General features: G+C 47.0%; 1 protein-coding gene across 5 annotated transcripts in view; it reads right to left on the bottom strand.

Annotated features, from left to right (window-relative positions):
• SCRN2 (secernin 2) overlaps positions 1-18,113 on the bottom strand; it is a 294,151-nt gene that overhangs the window by 88,664 nt on the left and 187,374 nt on the right. For 4 of the 5 annotated variants that reach the window (XM_069634647.1, XM_069634648.1, XM_069634649.1 and 1 more), the window contains one exon: positions 759-990. The exons of the other annotated variant lie outside the window; for it this stretch is intronic. In XM_069634647.1, coding sequence (XP_069490748.1) covers positions 759-989 — 231 coding nt within the window. In that variant the 5' untranslated portion in view covers position 990. The remainder of the gene's footprint in view (positions 1-758; positions 991-18,113) is intronic. 5 annotated transcript variants of the gene reach the window in all.

Raw genomic sequence — 18,113 nt, 5'->3', positions numbered from 1 at the left:
GCAGGTGAAATCCCTACCTTAGTTCTAAGGCAATTTAGGCCTTACACCATCCTGACATTTTAACAAAAGGTCTTGGAAACTTGAATTTAATTGTCTGTGTCGTCTCTCTCGATACCATGCCTGTCTCACAATAGAAGGAGGTTGAAATCAGTCTGGACGGCACAAAGCTTTCAATGAGCAAGGACTGCAATAAGATGGGCGACGGGAGGTAATAAAATGCAAACAATCCAAGAGACTGGTCACAGTGACACAGAAGAACATGCTTACACTGGACCAGAATAGGCGAGATATGCAGACGCTGGGCTAAGGATCTGAGTGGAGTCCCTTTCAGAAGTAAAGACAAATAAGCAGAGTGCAGACTGTGGTTACTATTGAGCAGATAAGCCCTTTCCAGAAGCAGCACTAATTCAGCAAAACAAGAGCGGAGACATTAGGACAGCACTGCAACCGCCAGTCTGTCTCCTTAGAGGCACCCTGTGGTTCCTGCTCAATTACCATACTCTGGAAAGAGGGGCCAATATTAGGCTCATCACTGGCAGGCAACCAGTCACCATCTGCAGAGACAGACCACCAGGGAGTTTATGAATAAAGATAGTGCAGGGTTAAGGGTTTTCTGACCTGGAGAATTACATCTGGCAGCAAACTCCACTGCCAACACACAGGGCAGTTGGACACTGCATAAGTGGAAATGGTCGAACCCTGTATCATACATTTTTCACACACCTGAAAACAGAGTCGGTATTATGACGTCTACTCACCATGACCTTTGCACCTAATGCATAAGCTGCAGCAGGGAAATAGACCACCTCCTGAACCTCATCCCTGGGACGGTCTGAGTTTTTGCCAAAGATGACTGCTTTCGATGATGTAGATGGAGGGAGGGCAACGAAGCAGTCGCATGAACAGGGGGGTTTGGAGCCAAGGGAGCGAGGAAGCTCAGGGGGCTCGGAGCCAACTGACCATTGGTGATGTGAAACACAGGTCTCCATTCTGAAAGAAAAGATCATGTGGTCATAACAGGTCTGTCATCTGTACTGTTATCCAATTACTCAAGTGGTTTTAAGAAACTTCACTGAGTGATCTATCTCCCTACGTACCAAATAAAATTCAAGTAATAATTCACCCCATTCCAACCCTCACTTCAAGAGTGTGGTGCGCTGGACCTCTAATTGCTACCACTGGGCATAATCCAAGGGTGCTAGATCTATGCAAGACTGGGATGTGCACTAAGAGCGGTAAGGACGGCAGAGACCTGTAAGTGTGGCTCTATTAATACAAGAGTCCCCTATCGACCAACTCTCAATGCATACTCTGCCCCACACTGGCGATTTTTTCTCAGCAAAGGCTAGATATAGATAGATGGCCCAGTTCAGTAATCAGCTTCTCAAACTGTTCAATCTTTGAAGCTGTCAAATGAAGCAATCCAAGGTCTCTCCATTTCTTCAAGCACTCCAACACATGACTGCTCTTGTACAAGAGGTCGCTTGCCAGCTTTGTCTAATGATCAGCTTGGTTAATGCTCTACAAATAGTGTGAATCTCGACGGTGGAAGGATGATCACATAAAAATCATGTATCCAGGGGATTTCAGAGAGACCATAAGTCTGTTAACTTACATTTTTTCACCATGACTGCAGAAACATATATTTTCTATGTACCCATCTCATAGGATGTGCTCTGGAAAGCAAATCACTTCTGCATAGCTTTTTACTGCAACTGTAGAAGAACAAATTACTTAACCCTGGTAATGTTCTTTGGATTGGATGTTCCTCCCACGTATTCCTCATCTTTGATATACTTCGATATCCTGCTTGCAGCTCGTAAACATTTTTCCCAGTTAGAGGGCGCTGTGGGCAGTCTATGTCGACCTTATGTCCTTCGAGGGCATTTGTCCTCCTCGAGTGCGACGTCGTACGCTGGTATAAAAGGCACAGCAGTCACGAAGATGAGAGGTATTTGAGCATTAATGTAAAGGAAAGTGTAAATCACGAAAACTCCTTCTTGGCAGAGAGGATGGATGGGAGGGGTGATGAGGAATACGTGGGAGGAACATCCAATCGAAAGAACATTACCAGGGGCAAGTCATTTGTTCTTCAAATGGATGGTGTCCTCCCACGGATTCCTCATCTTTGATATTCTCCTATAGCAGTGCCTGTAGGAGGTGGCGAAGAAGAGTTTAATTTTGATTTATGCTGTGTAACACAGCTTTTCCAAATGTGGATTCCTGGCCCGAAAGGGAATTTAAACAGCAGTGCTTTGCAAATGTGTGCACGGAAGACGAAGTGGCAGCATTGCAGATGTCTTGCAATGGTACCCCTCTCTGGAGGGCTGAAGAAGCGGCTACACCTCTAATTCAGTGAGCCCTTAGACGCTCTGGAATCTCTTTTCCAGCCAAGTTGTAACATTCGGAAATACATTGTATGATCCACTGAGATAGCGTTTGTTTCGTAACCGCTTGTCCCATTCTGCAGCCGCATAACCAACAAAAAGTTGGTCGTCCAGTCTTATCTTAGAAACCCTGTTAATATAGAAACTTATGGCTCTTCTAGGATCAAGTCTGTGTAACCTCTCCTCCTCCTCCTTAGAAGGAGAGTATAAAGCCGGTAAGAGAATTTTCTGGCTTAAATGACATTTTTAAACAATTTTAGGCAGAAAAGAAGGACAAACCCTCAAAATTACCTGTCCATCTGGAAGACTGTAAATGGTGGTTTGGAAGATAAGGCCTGAAGCAATGGCCATTAAGAATATTATCTTTAATGACAACATCCTAAGCGGACAAGAATGTAATGGTTCAAAAAGGGAACCCATCAGAAAGCTTAAAACCAGACTGTAACCATGAACGGAACAGGCGGGAAGATGCTGGTCGATCCTTTTAAAAACTGGATGACAATATGAACCTTGAAGTAGGAACCTTGTTCAGGAGAGCGCTTGAAAATGGACAGCGCAGCGAGATAGCCCTTGGTTCTAGGGACCTGTATCCCCTGATGGTTTAGATGAAGGAGAAAAGACAAAACCGATGTTGTGTCACAAGAAAATTGGTCAATTCCTTTATTTCTACACCAGCTGCAGCACTTGTTCCAAAGGCAGCGGTATAGAGATTTAGTTGCTGGCCTTCTGGCCGAAAGCAACACCTCCATGACGGACTTCCAGAAGGTACCAATCTTTGTACCTCTAAGAAACCATTCCTGGAGGTTCAGGGTCCTGATCTCTGGATGAAATGTGACCTCCCACTTGCGAGAGAACCTCCCTTTGTGGAAGACTAATTGGAGGGCCGATGGACATTTCCAGAAGTTCAGGGTAGCATGTCCTCCTGGTCCAATCCGGGGCAATTAGAATCGTGGATTCCTGAAACTTCCTCAGCCTCCTGAGGACATGAAGAATGATGGGGATTGGCGGAAACGCGTACAGAAGCGGAAACTCTCAGTCCACTATGAACGCATCCCCTAAAGCTCCTCTCTGAGGAAATTCTCTTGAGCAGAACCGGCCACACTTCCTGTTGACACTGGACGCAAACAGATCCACTTGGGGGGTTCCCCAAAGGGCGAAGATCTCTTGAAGGACTTCCTGAGCTAGTTCCCACTCGTGAGAGACTGTGCTCTGCCTGTTCAGAGCATTCGCTGCCGTGTTTTTCTCTATGGCCAGATAAACTGCTGTTAGAGATTCCTCCCTGCAGTGCCCAAAATCAAAGCTGCATTGCCTCTCTGCATAGCAGTAGCGACCCTACACCTCCTCTCTTGTTGAGGTAATGCTTGGCCACTGTGTTGTCCGTCATCATCGCTACCACCACCGCCATCAACTTGGTGACGACCCTCGGGCGGAGGTCAGCCCGAATGGCAGTACTCAAAACTGATGATGAGAATTGCCAAAGGCAAATCTCAGGTATTTCCTGTGCTTGAGATGAATTGGCACATGAAAATAAGCATCCTGAAGATCCAATGACACCATCCAATCCTGGAGCTGAAGGGCCTGGAGGATGTGCGAAAGAGTGACCATCTTGAACTTGTCCTTCCTGAGAAACTTGTTCAAAATCAAGTCCAAGAAGCATTGCAGCCCTTCGTCTTTCTTTGGGATCAGAAAATAAGGAGAGGACCAGCCTTGGTTCCTTTCCGCTACAGGTACCTGTTCGATTACACCATTCTCCAACAGTGTCTGAACTTCCTTTAGGAGGAACGGATCTGGTACTTTCAAGGGCTGGCCTTGCGGGGGACAGTGTGGAGGTTTCTTTAGAAAGGGAAGCCAGTAACCATGTGTGATAGTTTGGAGAGCCCAAGCATCTGTTGGAATACTTCACCATTGCTTCAGATGCTCACTTAATCTCTCTCAGACTACGCGTTAAGTCTTTAAGGTTTTGGGGTAACGGTTGGAGCGGAAGGCCAGGAAACAGGTGGCAGCACCCTTTCCACCACGTCCTCGACCACCCTGCGGTTGTCTTCTCTGTCCCCGCTGTGAAAACTGTCAGCTTGTTCTTCCCACAGAGGAATAGTAGCAAAAAGAACAGTGTTTCCATCCTTGGTTGGAAAACAGAGCTGTCTGACCTTGCTGAGGCTGTCCAATTACCATACTCAGATTTCGCCGCAGCCTTAGATGTTTGCAAATTATCAAGGCTTTCATCTGCCTTAGATCCATACAAATATGATCCTTCAAAAAACATATCTAACAGCCTGGCTTGTACATCCAGAGCAAATCCTGATTTTCTCAGCTAAGCGAATCGCCCGAGTACAGTTCCTGCAGCCATAGATCGGCTAATGCAGTCTGTGGGGTCTAAACTTGACTGCAAAGATTGACACATGGCTCCTTTCCCGCCCTAAACCAGTCTCATAAAACTATTGCTTTATTCACCTTCTGGGATGTGTTCAGATGCCATAACAATTGCCTCCCACAGTGTGTAGGTAAACGTTGCCAAAGCACATGTTGCATTGGCTGCCTTCACCCCCAAGCCGCGGATCGAAGGCCAGGAGAAAAGGCCTGCTCCCCTCTCTGCAGCTGAGAGAAGAATCAGCGGATGCCCATCACAGCTGGTGGAATGTCTGGAATCATCCCGATGCACACCATACCCAGAAGACGGCACCCGTCTCCATTACTGGCCACGAGGAAGCAGCAGCCCGTATCATGGCCGCCGTGGTCGCCATGGCAACATCAAGCAAAATACAAACCCAGCAGCCGGATTGGGACCCATACCTTGCACGGCCCTCCCCTTCTGCTGTGAATGGAGGGGAGGCACGCCACGAGGAAAAGCCGCACCGCGAAGGCCAGGAGAAAAGGCCTGCTCCCCTCTCTGCAGCTCCGCTGCGAGAGAAGAATCCATTCACAGCTGGTGGAATGTTTGGAATCATCCCCGATGCACAGCATACCCAGAAGACTGCACCCGTCTCAATTACGGGCCACGAGAAAGCAGCAGCCCATAACATGGCCGCGGTCATGGTCACCATGGCAACATCAAGCAAAATACAAGCCCAGTGGCCAGATTGGGCCCCCCACCTCCCACAGCCCTCTCCTGCTTTAAATGGAGGGGAGGTGCGCCGATAGGCGAATCCGCAGAGCGAAGACCAGGAGAAAAGGCTGGCTCCCCTCTCTGCAGCTCTGCTGCGAGAGAAGAATCAGCTAATGCCCATCACAGCTGGTGAAATGTGTGGAATCATCCCCGATGCACAGCATACCCAGAAGACTGCACCCATCTCCATTACGGGCCACGAGGAAGCAGCAGCCCATAACATGGCCACCGCCGTCGTGGTCACCATGGCAACATTAAGCAAAATACAAGCCCAGCAGCCGGATTTGGCCCCACACCTTGCACGGCCCTCGCCTCCTGCTTTAACTGGAGGGGAGGCGCCACTGCGGTGCGAAGGCCAGGAGAAAAGGCCTGCTCCCCTCTCTGCAGCTCTCCGCTGCCACCTGCTGCCCCGCTCAAGGTAAGGGTCACGTCGGCTGACCCCTTCTTGCAACTTCCAAAGCATGCCCAACAGCTATTAGAAACGAGTGCCTCCGCTCACGCTTCGTGGCGGGGCGCGGCATATCATTCACACCAACCCTAGCCCGCAGGAACGCGTGCCTGGGAATCCGGAGCACGCTGCCCCCCACTGTCATCTACTCGCCAATCTGATTTGTCATGTGCTCCTTCCACCAGCACAATGAAGAGCACTTGCGCACTGCATCTCCATCAGCGTGCCCCGACCGAAACCCGACTCGACAGCACCTTCCTCCTCCTTGATGAGACGCTGCCTGCGTGCCCATGCCACTCCGCTGATCTTGGCGCTGCACACAGTCTCCGTCTCTGCTCCATAAGCTCGGCCAAGCGCCAGCCCAATACAAACTGACACAAACTGTGAATCTACCTCTGTCCTCAAGGTACACTATATCTACTGCTGCTGGCCAGCCTGTGCCACATTTACTTTGTGCTGCCACCAGCCCTGACGCTATGCCTGCAGCCCACTTGGCCATATTGTTACCTGATGTTATATTGCTAGCTGATGTTAATGATGCCACTAGCCCTGATGCTATGCCTGAAGCCCATTTGCCTATACCGTCATGTAATGTTAGGAATGCCACTACTCATGTTAGCAAGCATGCAGCTCACCCACCACCCCTGCCCTGCATTGCTACCACTGCAGCGTCTCCGGACAGAAGTCAGGCCTCCCTCCAATCCAATGCCACTGCTCCCAAGTCTGCCAACCCCTCTCGTGTCTCCGATATTACACTTGTGCGTTGGTCAACTCCTGCTCCCTACCAGCACATACCCTGGATGTGCATGACCTTATCATCAAAGACAATCTTGACATACTCTTTCTTTGCGAGACTTGGTTAAATGAAACCTCCGGCCCTGCCCTCTCCCTTGCCGTCCCATGCGGTTACACTAGATTTAGACAAGATAGGACTGGTGAAAAGGGCGGGGGAGTGGCGGTCATCGCCAAGGATACGCTCATCTTTAGAAGGATCCAAGGGGAAATGGGTCCGAATTCGGACTACCTCTTACTCAAACTAAAGCTCTCCACGAACTGTACTATTGCCTTTCATCTTATCTACCGCCCGCCAGGCCCCTCCACTGACTTCCATGAGGCCCTCATCCGTGCACTATCTGATATCCTCAATAAATCATCCAACGTCATTCTCCTGGGTGACCCCAATCTAGGGCTCAATGACCCCAACGATGCCAATGCCGCCGCCATACAAAAAGCCCTATCCACCCTATAGTTTACCCAAGCATTTCTGAGCCTACTCACATTAAAGGTTGCACGCTTGATTGGGCCTCCCATCACAACTGCTCCCTCCTCGTCTCTGAAATTTCTCCTATTCCGTGGTCTGACCATTCCTGCATTAAATTCGACATTGCTATCCCCAAGGGGCCTACTAAGGTTACCATCCATCTTCCTGCGGCCTTAGCGAGGAGTTCACGGAAGCTCACTATGGAGAATCTAGCCCCCTACCTCCTGGTACCTGACCTGCTGCCCCCCCCCTTCCCTAATGACCCAGAGCTTTTGGAAACAGCTTTCAAAAGGCTCATTAGCCAAGCGGTAGATTCTATTGCTCCTCTCACCCTAAAAGAAAACAAGAAAGTAAAGCACCCTAATGCCTGGTTCACCCAGGAGCTCCTACAATTTTGCACAAAAAAAGGGCAGCGCTTGCTACATGGAAAAAGAACCCTAATGACGCTTCCAAAGCAGCCTTCAAGACAATTTCCAATGATTATAAAACTGCCATCATTCAGGCCAAAACTACCTCTTTCAACTCTAGGATTGAAAATGTGAAATCTGGGACAAAGGAAATCTTTGCTATCTTTCGAGAATTGGAGTCACCCTCACCCCCACCCCTTAACCCTCCTGAAGGAGGAGACCTGGTGTAATAACATTCAAGCTGCCATGCTCGACAAACTTGATACCTTGCACTCCAAAAGCTTAGCACACCAAAAGGCTCTATCTAACATAATGTTCTGCCCCAGTGACCCATAACAGCCAATTACCGGTGTTTGAATTCAAAGATATGAGCGAAGTAGAAGTCATTGCTCTACTCATATCAATCAGGCCGTTTAATTGTAAAGGTGACGCCTGCCCTGCTCAGGTCATCAAAGACTGTGCCCCTCCCTCGCCCCATTTGTCACCGCCTTCATTCATTGCTCCTTCCAGTCTGGCCACGTCCCAACTGGTCTTAAGGAAGCGTGGGTCCGACCGCTTTCTAAAAAAGCCCTCCCTTGATCTACTGGTCCCAGGGAATTACAAGCCCATTACCACTGTGTCCTTTCTGCTAAAAACCTTGGACGAAGCAGCTTACCTGCAAGTCCAAAAATTCCTTGAAGACAACCAACTTCTTGGTCTAGGGCAGTCCGGGTTCCGGCCACGTCATGGCACCAAAACAGCACTGCTTGATCTAAAAAATCAAATGGATGACCTCAGAGACGCAGGCAAACCTGTGCTCCTCCTACTGCTAGACCTCTCCGATGCCTTTGAGCTGGTGGATCACAAGACCCTCTGCCATCATCTTTCTTCTGCAGCCAACTTCTCCTTGAGGGCCTGTGCAAGGATAACTTTGTTCCTACAGGAGAGTGATGAAGGTTTTCTCTGAATCCTCATGTGCCGACCCTAGTCTCATTAAATGTGGGGTCCACAGGGTTCTTGCGTAGCTCCCACCCTCTACAACCTCTTCACGAGGCCCATGTTTCAAATCCTAGATGCCCTGGGCCTCTCATACAAAAACTATGCTGATGATACCCAGGTGCTCATCAACCTCTCGGGGGATTACCTCTCGGATTTGAACACCCTCAACTCCATTTACTCAACGATCCAATCAAGGAGGGCAGAGAACTGGTTATGTCTCAACAGTGAGAAAACCGAACGTCTGCTAATTGGTTCCCCCTCCACCTTGGGTAAACTGGACAAACAATACTGATCCTTCACCATTGATAACATCCCTATCGCCGTTTCACCAGTTATCAAGACATTGGGCGTCTATCTTGAACCCAACCTGACCATGGACAGACAGGTTAATGAAATTGCTTCCTCCTCAGCCTACCACTCCAAACTCCTTAATGCAGCCAGACCCTTCCTCTCCCAACAGAATTGCCTCACCATTGCTAGGGCAATCACTGGGTCTATGCTTGATTACTGAAATGCCCTTCTTGTAGGGACCCGCAAGAATCTGGACAAACTCCAACTAGCTCAGACCAACGCCTTGGGGGCATTTCGCGAAGGGACCCTATCTCGGAGGTCAGGAGACAGGCCCACTGGCTACCCATCAAGGAAAGGATTGTCTTCAAAACCCTTGCCTTGACACACAAATGTCTCCATGGCCTGGCTCCCCCCTATCTATCAAAAAGGATCATCAGACACACACCATCTAGACCCTCTAGGATGGCCTATTCTAACAGAATCACCATCCCTTTGACCCGGAGAATGCGGGCGGGTGGCTCCAGCTTCCCAACTATGGCCGCCACCTTCTGGAACATGATCCCGGCCCAGATTAGGATGATTGACCTTCATGCAGCCTTCCGGAAAACCATTAAAACTAGGCTCTTTGTTTGAACGGGTTCTTTAACCTCTGTATGTATCTCTGTGAATAACCATCATCAAATATATTATGCAAAGTAACCTAGTGTACCAAGCATTACCCTATTGGGCCGTGCTCTTGTAACCCTGAATCAAGCCTTCTTACGTTACTCATAGCGCCTCGAAGCCTGTGGGCCGCAGTGCGCTCTATAAATCCCAAAAAATGTAATTAAAAAAAATACTACGTGCAGAGAAGACGTTCTTCCCAATACCATCTAGGTTTTTGTCTTCGCTATCAGGATGATCCGTGGGATAGGCTGCTTCTTTAGAGGCAGCTGTAGCTGCTTGTACAACAAGGCTCTTTGGACTCAGACGTTTTGAAGGAAGTTCAGGGTCCATTTAAGAAGGTCTATATTTATTTGAAAACATCTTGTGGACTGCAGGAGTGCTGTCTGGTCTTACCCAGTTTTCCAAGACTTTGTTTTTGACAGCAGTATGAAGAGGGAGGATTGTGTCCTTAGGTGGCCCCTTTCGTACGCCACAGTCAAAGTACCCCAGCCCAGATAATCTATCACCTTTGCCATTACTGAGGAGTCAGCATGCCATGAGATATCTGGGGTACCAAATTCAACTTCTGGAGAAGTATCCAGACCACTGACATCCTTATACGAGTCCACCAGATCTCTCATTCTGGATTCTTGAGAAATCAATTCCTCTGGAACACCAGGAGTACCATACTGTATTCCAAACCCATAATTTGAACTTTCCTCCTTCACATCCTCCTCATAAATAGAACTCATGGGTTTAAAAAAGTCTCTTCTTTCCAGAGGCTTGTAAACCTACAGCTTTTCTGAAAAGGAGGTTGATGGCTTCTTTGACTCTGTCGAATTCGGCATCTAAGAACTTGACTTTGATTCTCTCGACGAAGTTGATTGGAGGAGACATTTCCCTTCGAGACGTCAAGGCCATGTGAGGCGCACGATGTGCCTTCGAGGCTTTGGAATCCTTCAAATCTTTTGAGGTGTTGTTTTTTGAGGCCTTCAATGACCTGCTGTCCGGGCTCTTGTGCGTGTGGTCAACAGTCTTTCCTGACTCCCTATCGACCGATAGCGCTATGGAGTCGTGAGTCGGTGTCGACTTTTTAGAAGGGGCCGATACCGCTGCCATCTCAAACATTTTAGATACTTGCAGACGGAATTCTTCCAATTCTGCTGCACTTGCCCCCTTTTTTGGAAAACGCACCCATTTCCTATCAGGCAAGGAATTCAACGAGGACAACTTGGAGCAATTAGGCCTCTTTTTAGATCTCCTCGAAGAAGAAGAGGAGGGATGTCGAAATCTTGAGAGTTTAGTGTGTTTACTGTGCTTTTTGGCATGGTGCAAAGACCTCTCCCTCAAATTTTTATCTTCAGCCAATCTTTTTGTGGGGTTCACCGAAGATGATTTTGTGGAGGATTTGCCCAAAGCAAGTTTTCCTTTCCTCACCTGTATTGCTTTTCCAGTCAGACTGGCACAAGCCACAATCTTCGGCGATGTGGCCTGCCCCCAGGCACCGGAGACATACCCGATGCAGATAGGTTAAGGACATTTTCGCTGAACACTCAGCATTATTTCCTGAAGCCCGTTTTCAGAGTAGGAGTCGACATTTTTCAAACTATGCAGTTTCTTTAAACATGCCTAGGCGAATAACCGTTTCAAGCTGTGCGCAGAAAATATTAACTGAGGCAACGGGCGCAGTGCGTGCCCTTTATACCAGCGTATGACGTCCCACTCGAGGAGGATGGATGGATGCCCTCGAAGGACACAAGGTCGAGGTTGATGACGCACAGCGCCCTCTGCTGGAGAAAAAGGTTTCGGAGCTGCAGGCAGGATATCAAAGTATTTTCAAGATGACAAATACTTGGCAGGACACAATCCATTAGAAAGACGATTTCCAGACCAGAATAGCTTTTCAAAATCATTATCTGCAACTGTAGGTCTGTCCTCTATCTTCATATCTCAGGCAACACAGAGGAGCTCCCCACAAGCCAATCTGCCTGCCGCTGTCGCATCATAGAAGCCAAGTCTGTCTACCCTTTCCATGGTTGCCATGCAACTCTGCAAACATCTCATGTCCCAGACTTTGGTTGAGTGGAAATAATGAATGAATGTGTAGGGATGTATGGGATGGCTTTCCTGCAGAAAGGAGCACTGCAGAAATCTTAACTGAATGGGAAGAAGGTTTTAACCAACAACCCATGCCTCTCGATACCCGAAAACCATATATATATATTTTTTTTTAACAGACTTACCAAAGTTGTTGCTCATCTTTGGAGTCTCACCTAGCTTGTCATCTATCTTTTTTCCATATGATTCTTTATGCCGCTACAGTTTCTTCTCAACACTCTATATGCCAGGGTACTTGCTGCTTTCCCCTGCCTTAGCAATGGTGGCCTCCTTTCGCTCTGCCAGACGCATGCTTGTTCCTTCTAGATGCAAAGTGCATTTATTCCCCCCCACCCCCAATCAGGCCCTTGTCAGGTAGCCAATGTCTTTCTCAGCATCTCTTTTTGCTCAAATAAACGGTTTCAAATAAATGCTGCGCCATCGGTGCCATCTTGTCATTCTGTGTGGCTGCGTTCACGGTACTGAAGTGCCCTATGGCTGCCTGTGTACCTGAGATGAACATTTGCAGAATTCCCGCCTGACCGAAAGGCCCACAGGTGGCCTGGAACCTGCCTTCCCCTTTAGTATGCAAGTAGGTTGGTTTTGTTAACCGCCTGTGGTTAAAGATTGATTTCTCTCTGGATCTGTCTCGGTCAGGGAAAAGGTCTCCAGATCTTGTGTTCCCGTTGTGATGTTCGAAGTTATGGTATTCTTACTTGTGAAAATAGAACACTGCATCTCAGAGGGGGCAACGATCCCAGGGAACCCCGCTCCAACCATCCTCTTAAAGGCACATTGGGTAGCGGCCAAACTACCCCAGTCTCCTGTTGCTTGTCCCCCCTCAAAGCAGAATATGGGGAGTGCCCCTAACTCACCAATACCCCTGTGTGCATGACTTGCCTGAAAGGGTGCACCAGTAGGCCGGAGACTGTGGAAGGCATGCAGAGAATGTGCAGAATCTGAAGGCGTGTACTGACTGGGTAAGCATTGCAGGCTGTGGGTATAACACTACTGTAGGCTCCTTTTTATCAACATAATATCGCAGGCTTCTTGATGCTGATGCAAGCACACACAGTTACAGGTGCAACAGTGATGGTAAAACAGAACATATACATTACATTTCTAACACATTTTAACTATTCGCAAGATCATTTGGTGACAAAATGCACAGTATAAACTTTTGCACGGGATGCGCAACCAAATCTAATGGTGTCCTATTTTACACAGAGCCTTCCACACCAAGCATCTACACACTTCGTCAACAATTGACCCTAGGAAACGTATTCCAGAAAAATGTGCATCGCCGCAGGGCGCCCACTTGCCAATTGCCACTAGCCATTGGCTAGTTAAAATTGCATCTTGGTTAGCAAGAAATGGTGTGCTCGGTGTATGTCTAGAATGGGGGGTGTTATATTGCCTTTTTATGTCTGGCTCGTGGCTTGCAACTTTAATTTTTATCCCCTGCTTTACCGAAGACAAGCTTCCTCCCTAAAACAGTCTGCAGGGAGTTGGCAGCGACGTTCACCATAATCAAGCACAGAATGAGTAGACTCCGGCATAAGACAGCCGCCACCTGGTGGTGTGCTGCAAATATGTAACCTCTACAATGAATGAGGCTTAAGGTTTCCCATGGGAATGCAAAAAAAAAGAAAGCTTTGGAATAAAACAGGATGTGGTAGTACAACATGCCAGTCTCGAAGGAGAGGATCAGATCAATGTTGAGCTGTGATGCATCTGAGACAAGCCAGTGTGTTTCCATGCACCCTTTTAGGACAGGGGCTAGAAAATAAGCATCTCTAGAAATAGTACAACCTTACGCAAGGAAACAGAACCTATTCTAAAATTCCTGATTACTGTTTAATCTATTATTCACTAACTCCTTTCTTCCAGTAAGCTCACACCCAGTTCCAGTGGGATATTTCTAGGATTGCAATCAATTATTTCCTTTTTTATGAATTTCTCCTTTCTTGTGGTATAGACTTCTATGCCTGGGTTAAGTGAGCCGATGGTGTCCAGCAAACTTATTTATGCACTGGCTAGTGTCACCTTAACCGAACTTATGCAATCATTCTTGCATAGTAGCAAAGACAGAGACGTCTTATTGTCTTGCAAGACAATGAAGAGAGGTAAATGTTCACTCAACCGTAACAAACTCGCAACAAGCTGACCCACCCACCAGACCTGTTGTTCAGTCCTTAAGAGGAGACTTCCTAATCTGTCCAGTCCATTCTGGAAGGTGCACAAATCCATCTTGTGTTCCCCGCACATTGATCAGTTAGCCCCCGCCTTTCAGGGGTCCTTCTTCCCAGATGACAAGCTAGGGTCCTCTGATGGTTGGGGGTACAACGGACCTGGATGTTCAAAATATTCTTGAACTATGCATTTCTCGTGGAAATCTGTTTTACCTATTTGATTGAAAAGTAGTGACTTTAGTACTGTTGCTGGGAACAAACAGAGAGCCTTGTACTTAAGACATGGAGCCACAATTTAACCATCATGTTTCCTTTATATCGGAGTAGATCCTTTTACCTTCAGGAAGACAGTCTTCAGAGGGGCCCTTTCAGAGCATTGGGCAATATTCCAATTCCGATAGAGTTAGATTCGGACTTCCAAGAATTGGAAATTGTGGAGAATCCGATGGGATTCCCCCCCAGGAACCTGGTCTGGGACCCTTCTCATGTGGTATGGAGGGGGCAGGCGTTCTATGATCCCTCCCCTGGTGGTGGTGTATTGCAGGAGGATCACATGGGTGAGGGGGGATAAATCAGACCAGGATGACTGGGAGGAACCCCTTTTTTAATTTTCCCTGTAACCCTGCTCTTCTTATGGCCTTTTGCCGTTCTAGAGGAGTGGAGCAGAGTTTGCCGTTCTAGAGGAGTGGATCAGAGTTTTCTAATTCAAAATACAAGTCCAAGAGTCCCTCTGGGACTGTGAAGAAGAGGGCTAAAGAGTCAGGCAGGAGTCCAGGTCAGGCAGGCAAGCCTAATGACTCTAAACAAGGTCAGGTAATTCAGTATAAGGGCCTGCACCTGAAGCTAATCAGCCCACCTGAGGGGCATAACATGCTGCCTGTGAGAGAAGCAGTAGAGAGAAGCTGGGCATGAGCTGGACGGTTGGAGGTTGTAGAAGCAGAAGAAGCAGAGCACTTAGCCAGCAGACCATGAGGAAGTGTGACCACAACAGGGACGCCCGAGTAGAGAGCCAAATTCCAATTGCAAACTCCGAGTTGGTCCTGTCCTCACAAACCCTGAATAGATGTGGAAGCAGTGGAGAGAAAAGAAAGCAGCAGGCAATCTTTCTAGGTGCATCAATGTGGACCAAGGCCAATGTACCTTCGGTGCGGGTTTGCACACCCTGGATCTAGTTCAGAGACTAGATAAACATTAGATTTGAGGTATCCTAATCTATTGTTTTTTTTTCTTTTTGCTTAGCTTTGAACTCCAATTAATACTATAAACACTCCCAGTTTTCTGAAAACACCAGCTGTATTAATTTCACAAATTTTCAAGACTACAATAAGCAGCCTCGGCCAGAAAAAGCTACAAATGCCAATGCATTTCGGACAATTTGTCAATCCAAATAGTCAGGGCCAATAGCTCTATATACAATACAAACAATAATATGTCCAGTCAACCGGACCATATGTGTTCAGGAAACCAAAAATAACCAGTATTAGACATCATTGCAACAATTCACAAAATTGGCAGTTTAAATACACCACCCCATGCCATCAGTGCAAATAACCAAATATTAACCACCATCACCAACACATCATCATTTAGAGTACAATCAACCAGGTGTGCCTCATTGCTGTGTATGCAGAGCTGAAGTTGCAGTTGTTCCTAAGGCACGTGTGCAGAGTCAAGCCGAGGGAAACTGGAGAGTGGGAATCTCTCCCCTAATGAAGCTGGATCAGAGACACCCGTACAGCAGAGGGGTGTGAATCCCAGGGTTGCCCGCAGCAGTAGCAGGAGAAGCAGCAAAGTCGGGAAGCTGCCGCAGCCCACAATCTTTATAATTGGGAGTCGGAAAAGGAAGCCCAGTACTTCTGAAAAACAGAAGTTCCTTGCTGGTAATTGTAGCCAGCTTTTAATTGTACTCGCGTCGAGTTTTGAGCGAGTGAACATAAACCGTAGAAGTGGGAAGTCGCTTTACTAACACGCACTTACTTGAAACACTTGCATCTGATGAAAAACCTTTATTTCCCGAAAAGCAGTAAGAATGTGTTGGCGCGTGGTCGCATGGCTCTGATTAGCACAGAGAACGCTGCCAGTAGCAGAAGCAAAGCAAAATTGACTTTCCTGACGATTTACAAATGTTATTAAAAGGGGCCGTGCGCATGAGGCAATGTTTCCCGAGGCCTTGGATGCCGAGTGCTGACTGAAAGGCGGAAACGGGTCTCCCATTGAAGTGGCAGTTTAATATTAAAACGCAGTTGAGTGTGCCTAATTTTGAGTCCCATTGAAGCTATATAACTTGCAACACATCAAAGGCTGAAGCCGCAGAAGAAGAAGTTGTAGAAGACTAAGTTAGAACAACCATTGCCCAAGCTAATAGAGGGATCTCTATGCAAGCCAAATCCCAAGCGCATAAGAACTGTACACTGGTGGCTTTTGAAGTTGATAAATGTGTAGTTACCCAAGAGTCTTCATCCAAAGCTGGCCGAGTGGGAGCTGGGTACTTGTTCACTAAAGTTGTTTTATTTCTGCATGGCAAAGACTATATGGAAGTAAGAAGTAGTCTAGAAATCTGAAGCAGAATCTATGATAGTTGCAAGACAGGCAAAGAGGCTGTCCTTTCTCTGGATATAGAAAGAAGAGTACCTTGCAAGCCTGTGGGGGCAGAAGATGTCTTGTAGCAATACCCACACTTTGAAGATGCCGTCGTAGCAGCACATTATAAAGCAGTTTAAGTTGTAGCAGCAATAGCAAGACTGTGGCGGTCAGTACTGTGGCAGTTAACCGTGGGACCACAGAACCTATTTTCACAGTTGCATTGCAGAAGGAAGTTGGTTGAGAGAGGAGGAAATCTCAAGCAAGAACATCCTGACAATTGTACATAAAACACAGCAGAATCTAGAAGTGGAGACGTTTTTGTCAAAGTGGGAGAAAATACTTTTGTCAACTTCACCTATTCTTTCTTGGTAGGAAGCCGTCCAAAAACTCCATTGGTGCTGTTCATTCTTTCTGGAACTGTAAAGAAGGAAATCTTTCACCAAACAAGGAAGAGACTTTGACCAGTGGATTACTTTTTTGCCTTCTTTGAACTGTTCAAGACTTGGTTGAGACTTTTTGTTACATGGAGAAAATGGACTTTGGGACATTCTTGGAGGAGCAAGATCTACCCAGGACCGTGAGAAGTCATCCAAGATACTGGGTGTTTGGTAACCTTTTTATGTTGTATTTTTATTATTTGAATGTTTATATTGTTCATGGTGAGGGTTAGTTTTGTGAATGCTAGGAGGTTTTCCCATATATCTTAGAATAGGTAGCGAATCCCCTGGTAGTTTAGATTTAATTAGGATTTCTGTTATAAATTTGTATTGAATAAAATGGCAAATCCTGAGAAACCTCAATACAGTTGTGAGTCTCACATTACTGACCCCTCACAAAATGTAATAGCAGAAGAACTTGAGGATATGACTCGTGAGGTAATTAAGTAGATGCTAGGCTTGACTTTTAAGAGCAAGTCATCTGGGAACGCCAGAATAACCAACTGGGAAATGTAAGGGTGTAAAAGCAAGAGACCGACACAAGGGTGTCATTTTGATTGTTATAAACTTGTATTCAACTTAAAAAGGACTGCGGAAATGCCTCACTATCCCCAACACTAACATGGGTTTACCTGATTCAACAATATGTTCAAATGGGTCGGTCAGGATGTCCAAAAGCAAATAGGTCCACTGCTGTGTCAAAACCTTATCTCTAACCCTCTTACTAATAACTCAAACTAAAGTGCCGGGAGGATGTTCTTCTTCTTAACAGTTCAATAGTTTCATTTTAGCTCCAACACAAAGGTGCAAAGCAACTCCAAAAAGATAGACAACCTTGGTCTTGCAGGCTGTCAGCTCCTAGTGTTGCCAAGACAGGGTTTCCTTCTTCTTGGCGGGTGACAATGTCCACTTTCCTTCAAGGGAGCTTTGCTTCTCTTTCCCTTGATTCACTTTAGGAAGGGGAAGAGGCCAAGATGTATGTCAGACATGTAGGGCAATGTTTCTGGATATCCTCTCCGGTAAAGAAAAGGGGGGTGGGCATCTCTCCTTAGGGCCGGCTTCTCTCCTTCTTGGTGTCCTGCTCTGCCTGTTTCCTGAACTTCCTCGCACACCATTTGTGACTGCGGTTCCTCCAGTGAGGGCTTGACTCTTTATACTGGTAAGCGTTCTCAATTGTTCATATGACCGCGTTGTTAGTGCTTGCGCAGTCTTCATTATTCTTCTGCGCTTCTTCTTCATCCCAGTAGTTTTACTCTGATGTTCATATGGGTAGCTCTTGTTGTT

The sequence above is a fragment of the Ambystoma mexicanum genome, chromosome 13 (assembly GCF_040938575.1).
Source record: "Ambystoma mexicanum isolate Mex_15411 chromosome 13, UKY_AmexF1_1, whole genome shotgun sequence".
In the NCBI taxonomy this organism is placed as follows: Eukaryota; Metazoa; Chordata; class Amphibia; order Caudata; family Ambystomatidae; genus Ambystoma; species Ambystoma mexicanum.
Note: the sequence above shows the minus strand (reverse complement) of the source record. Positions and strands in the feature narration are given on the sequence as shown.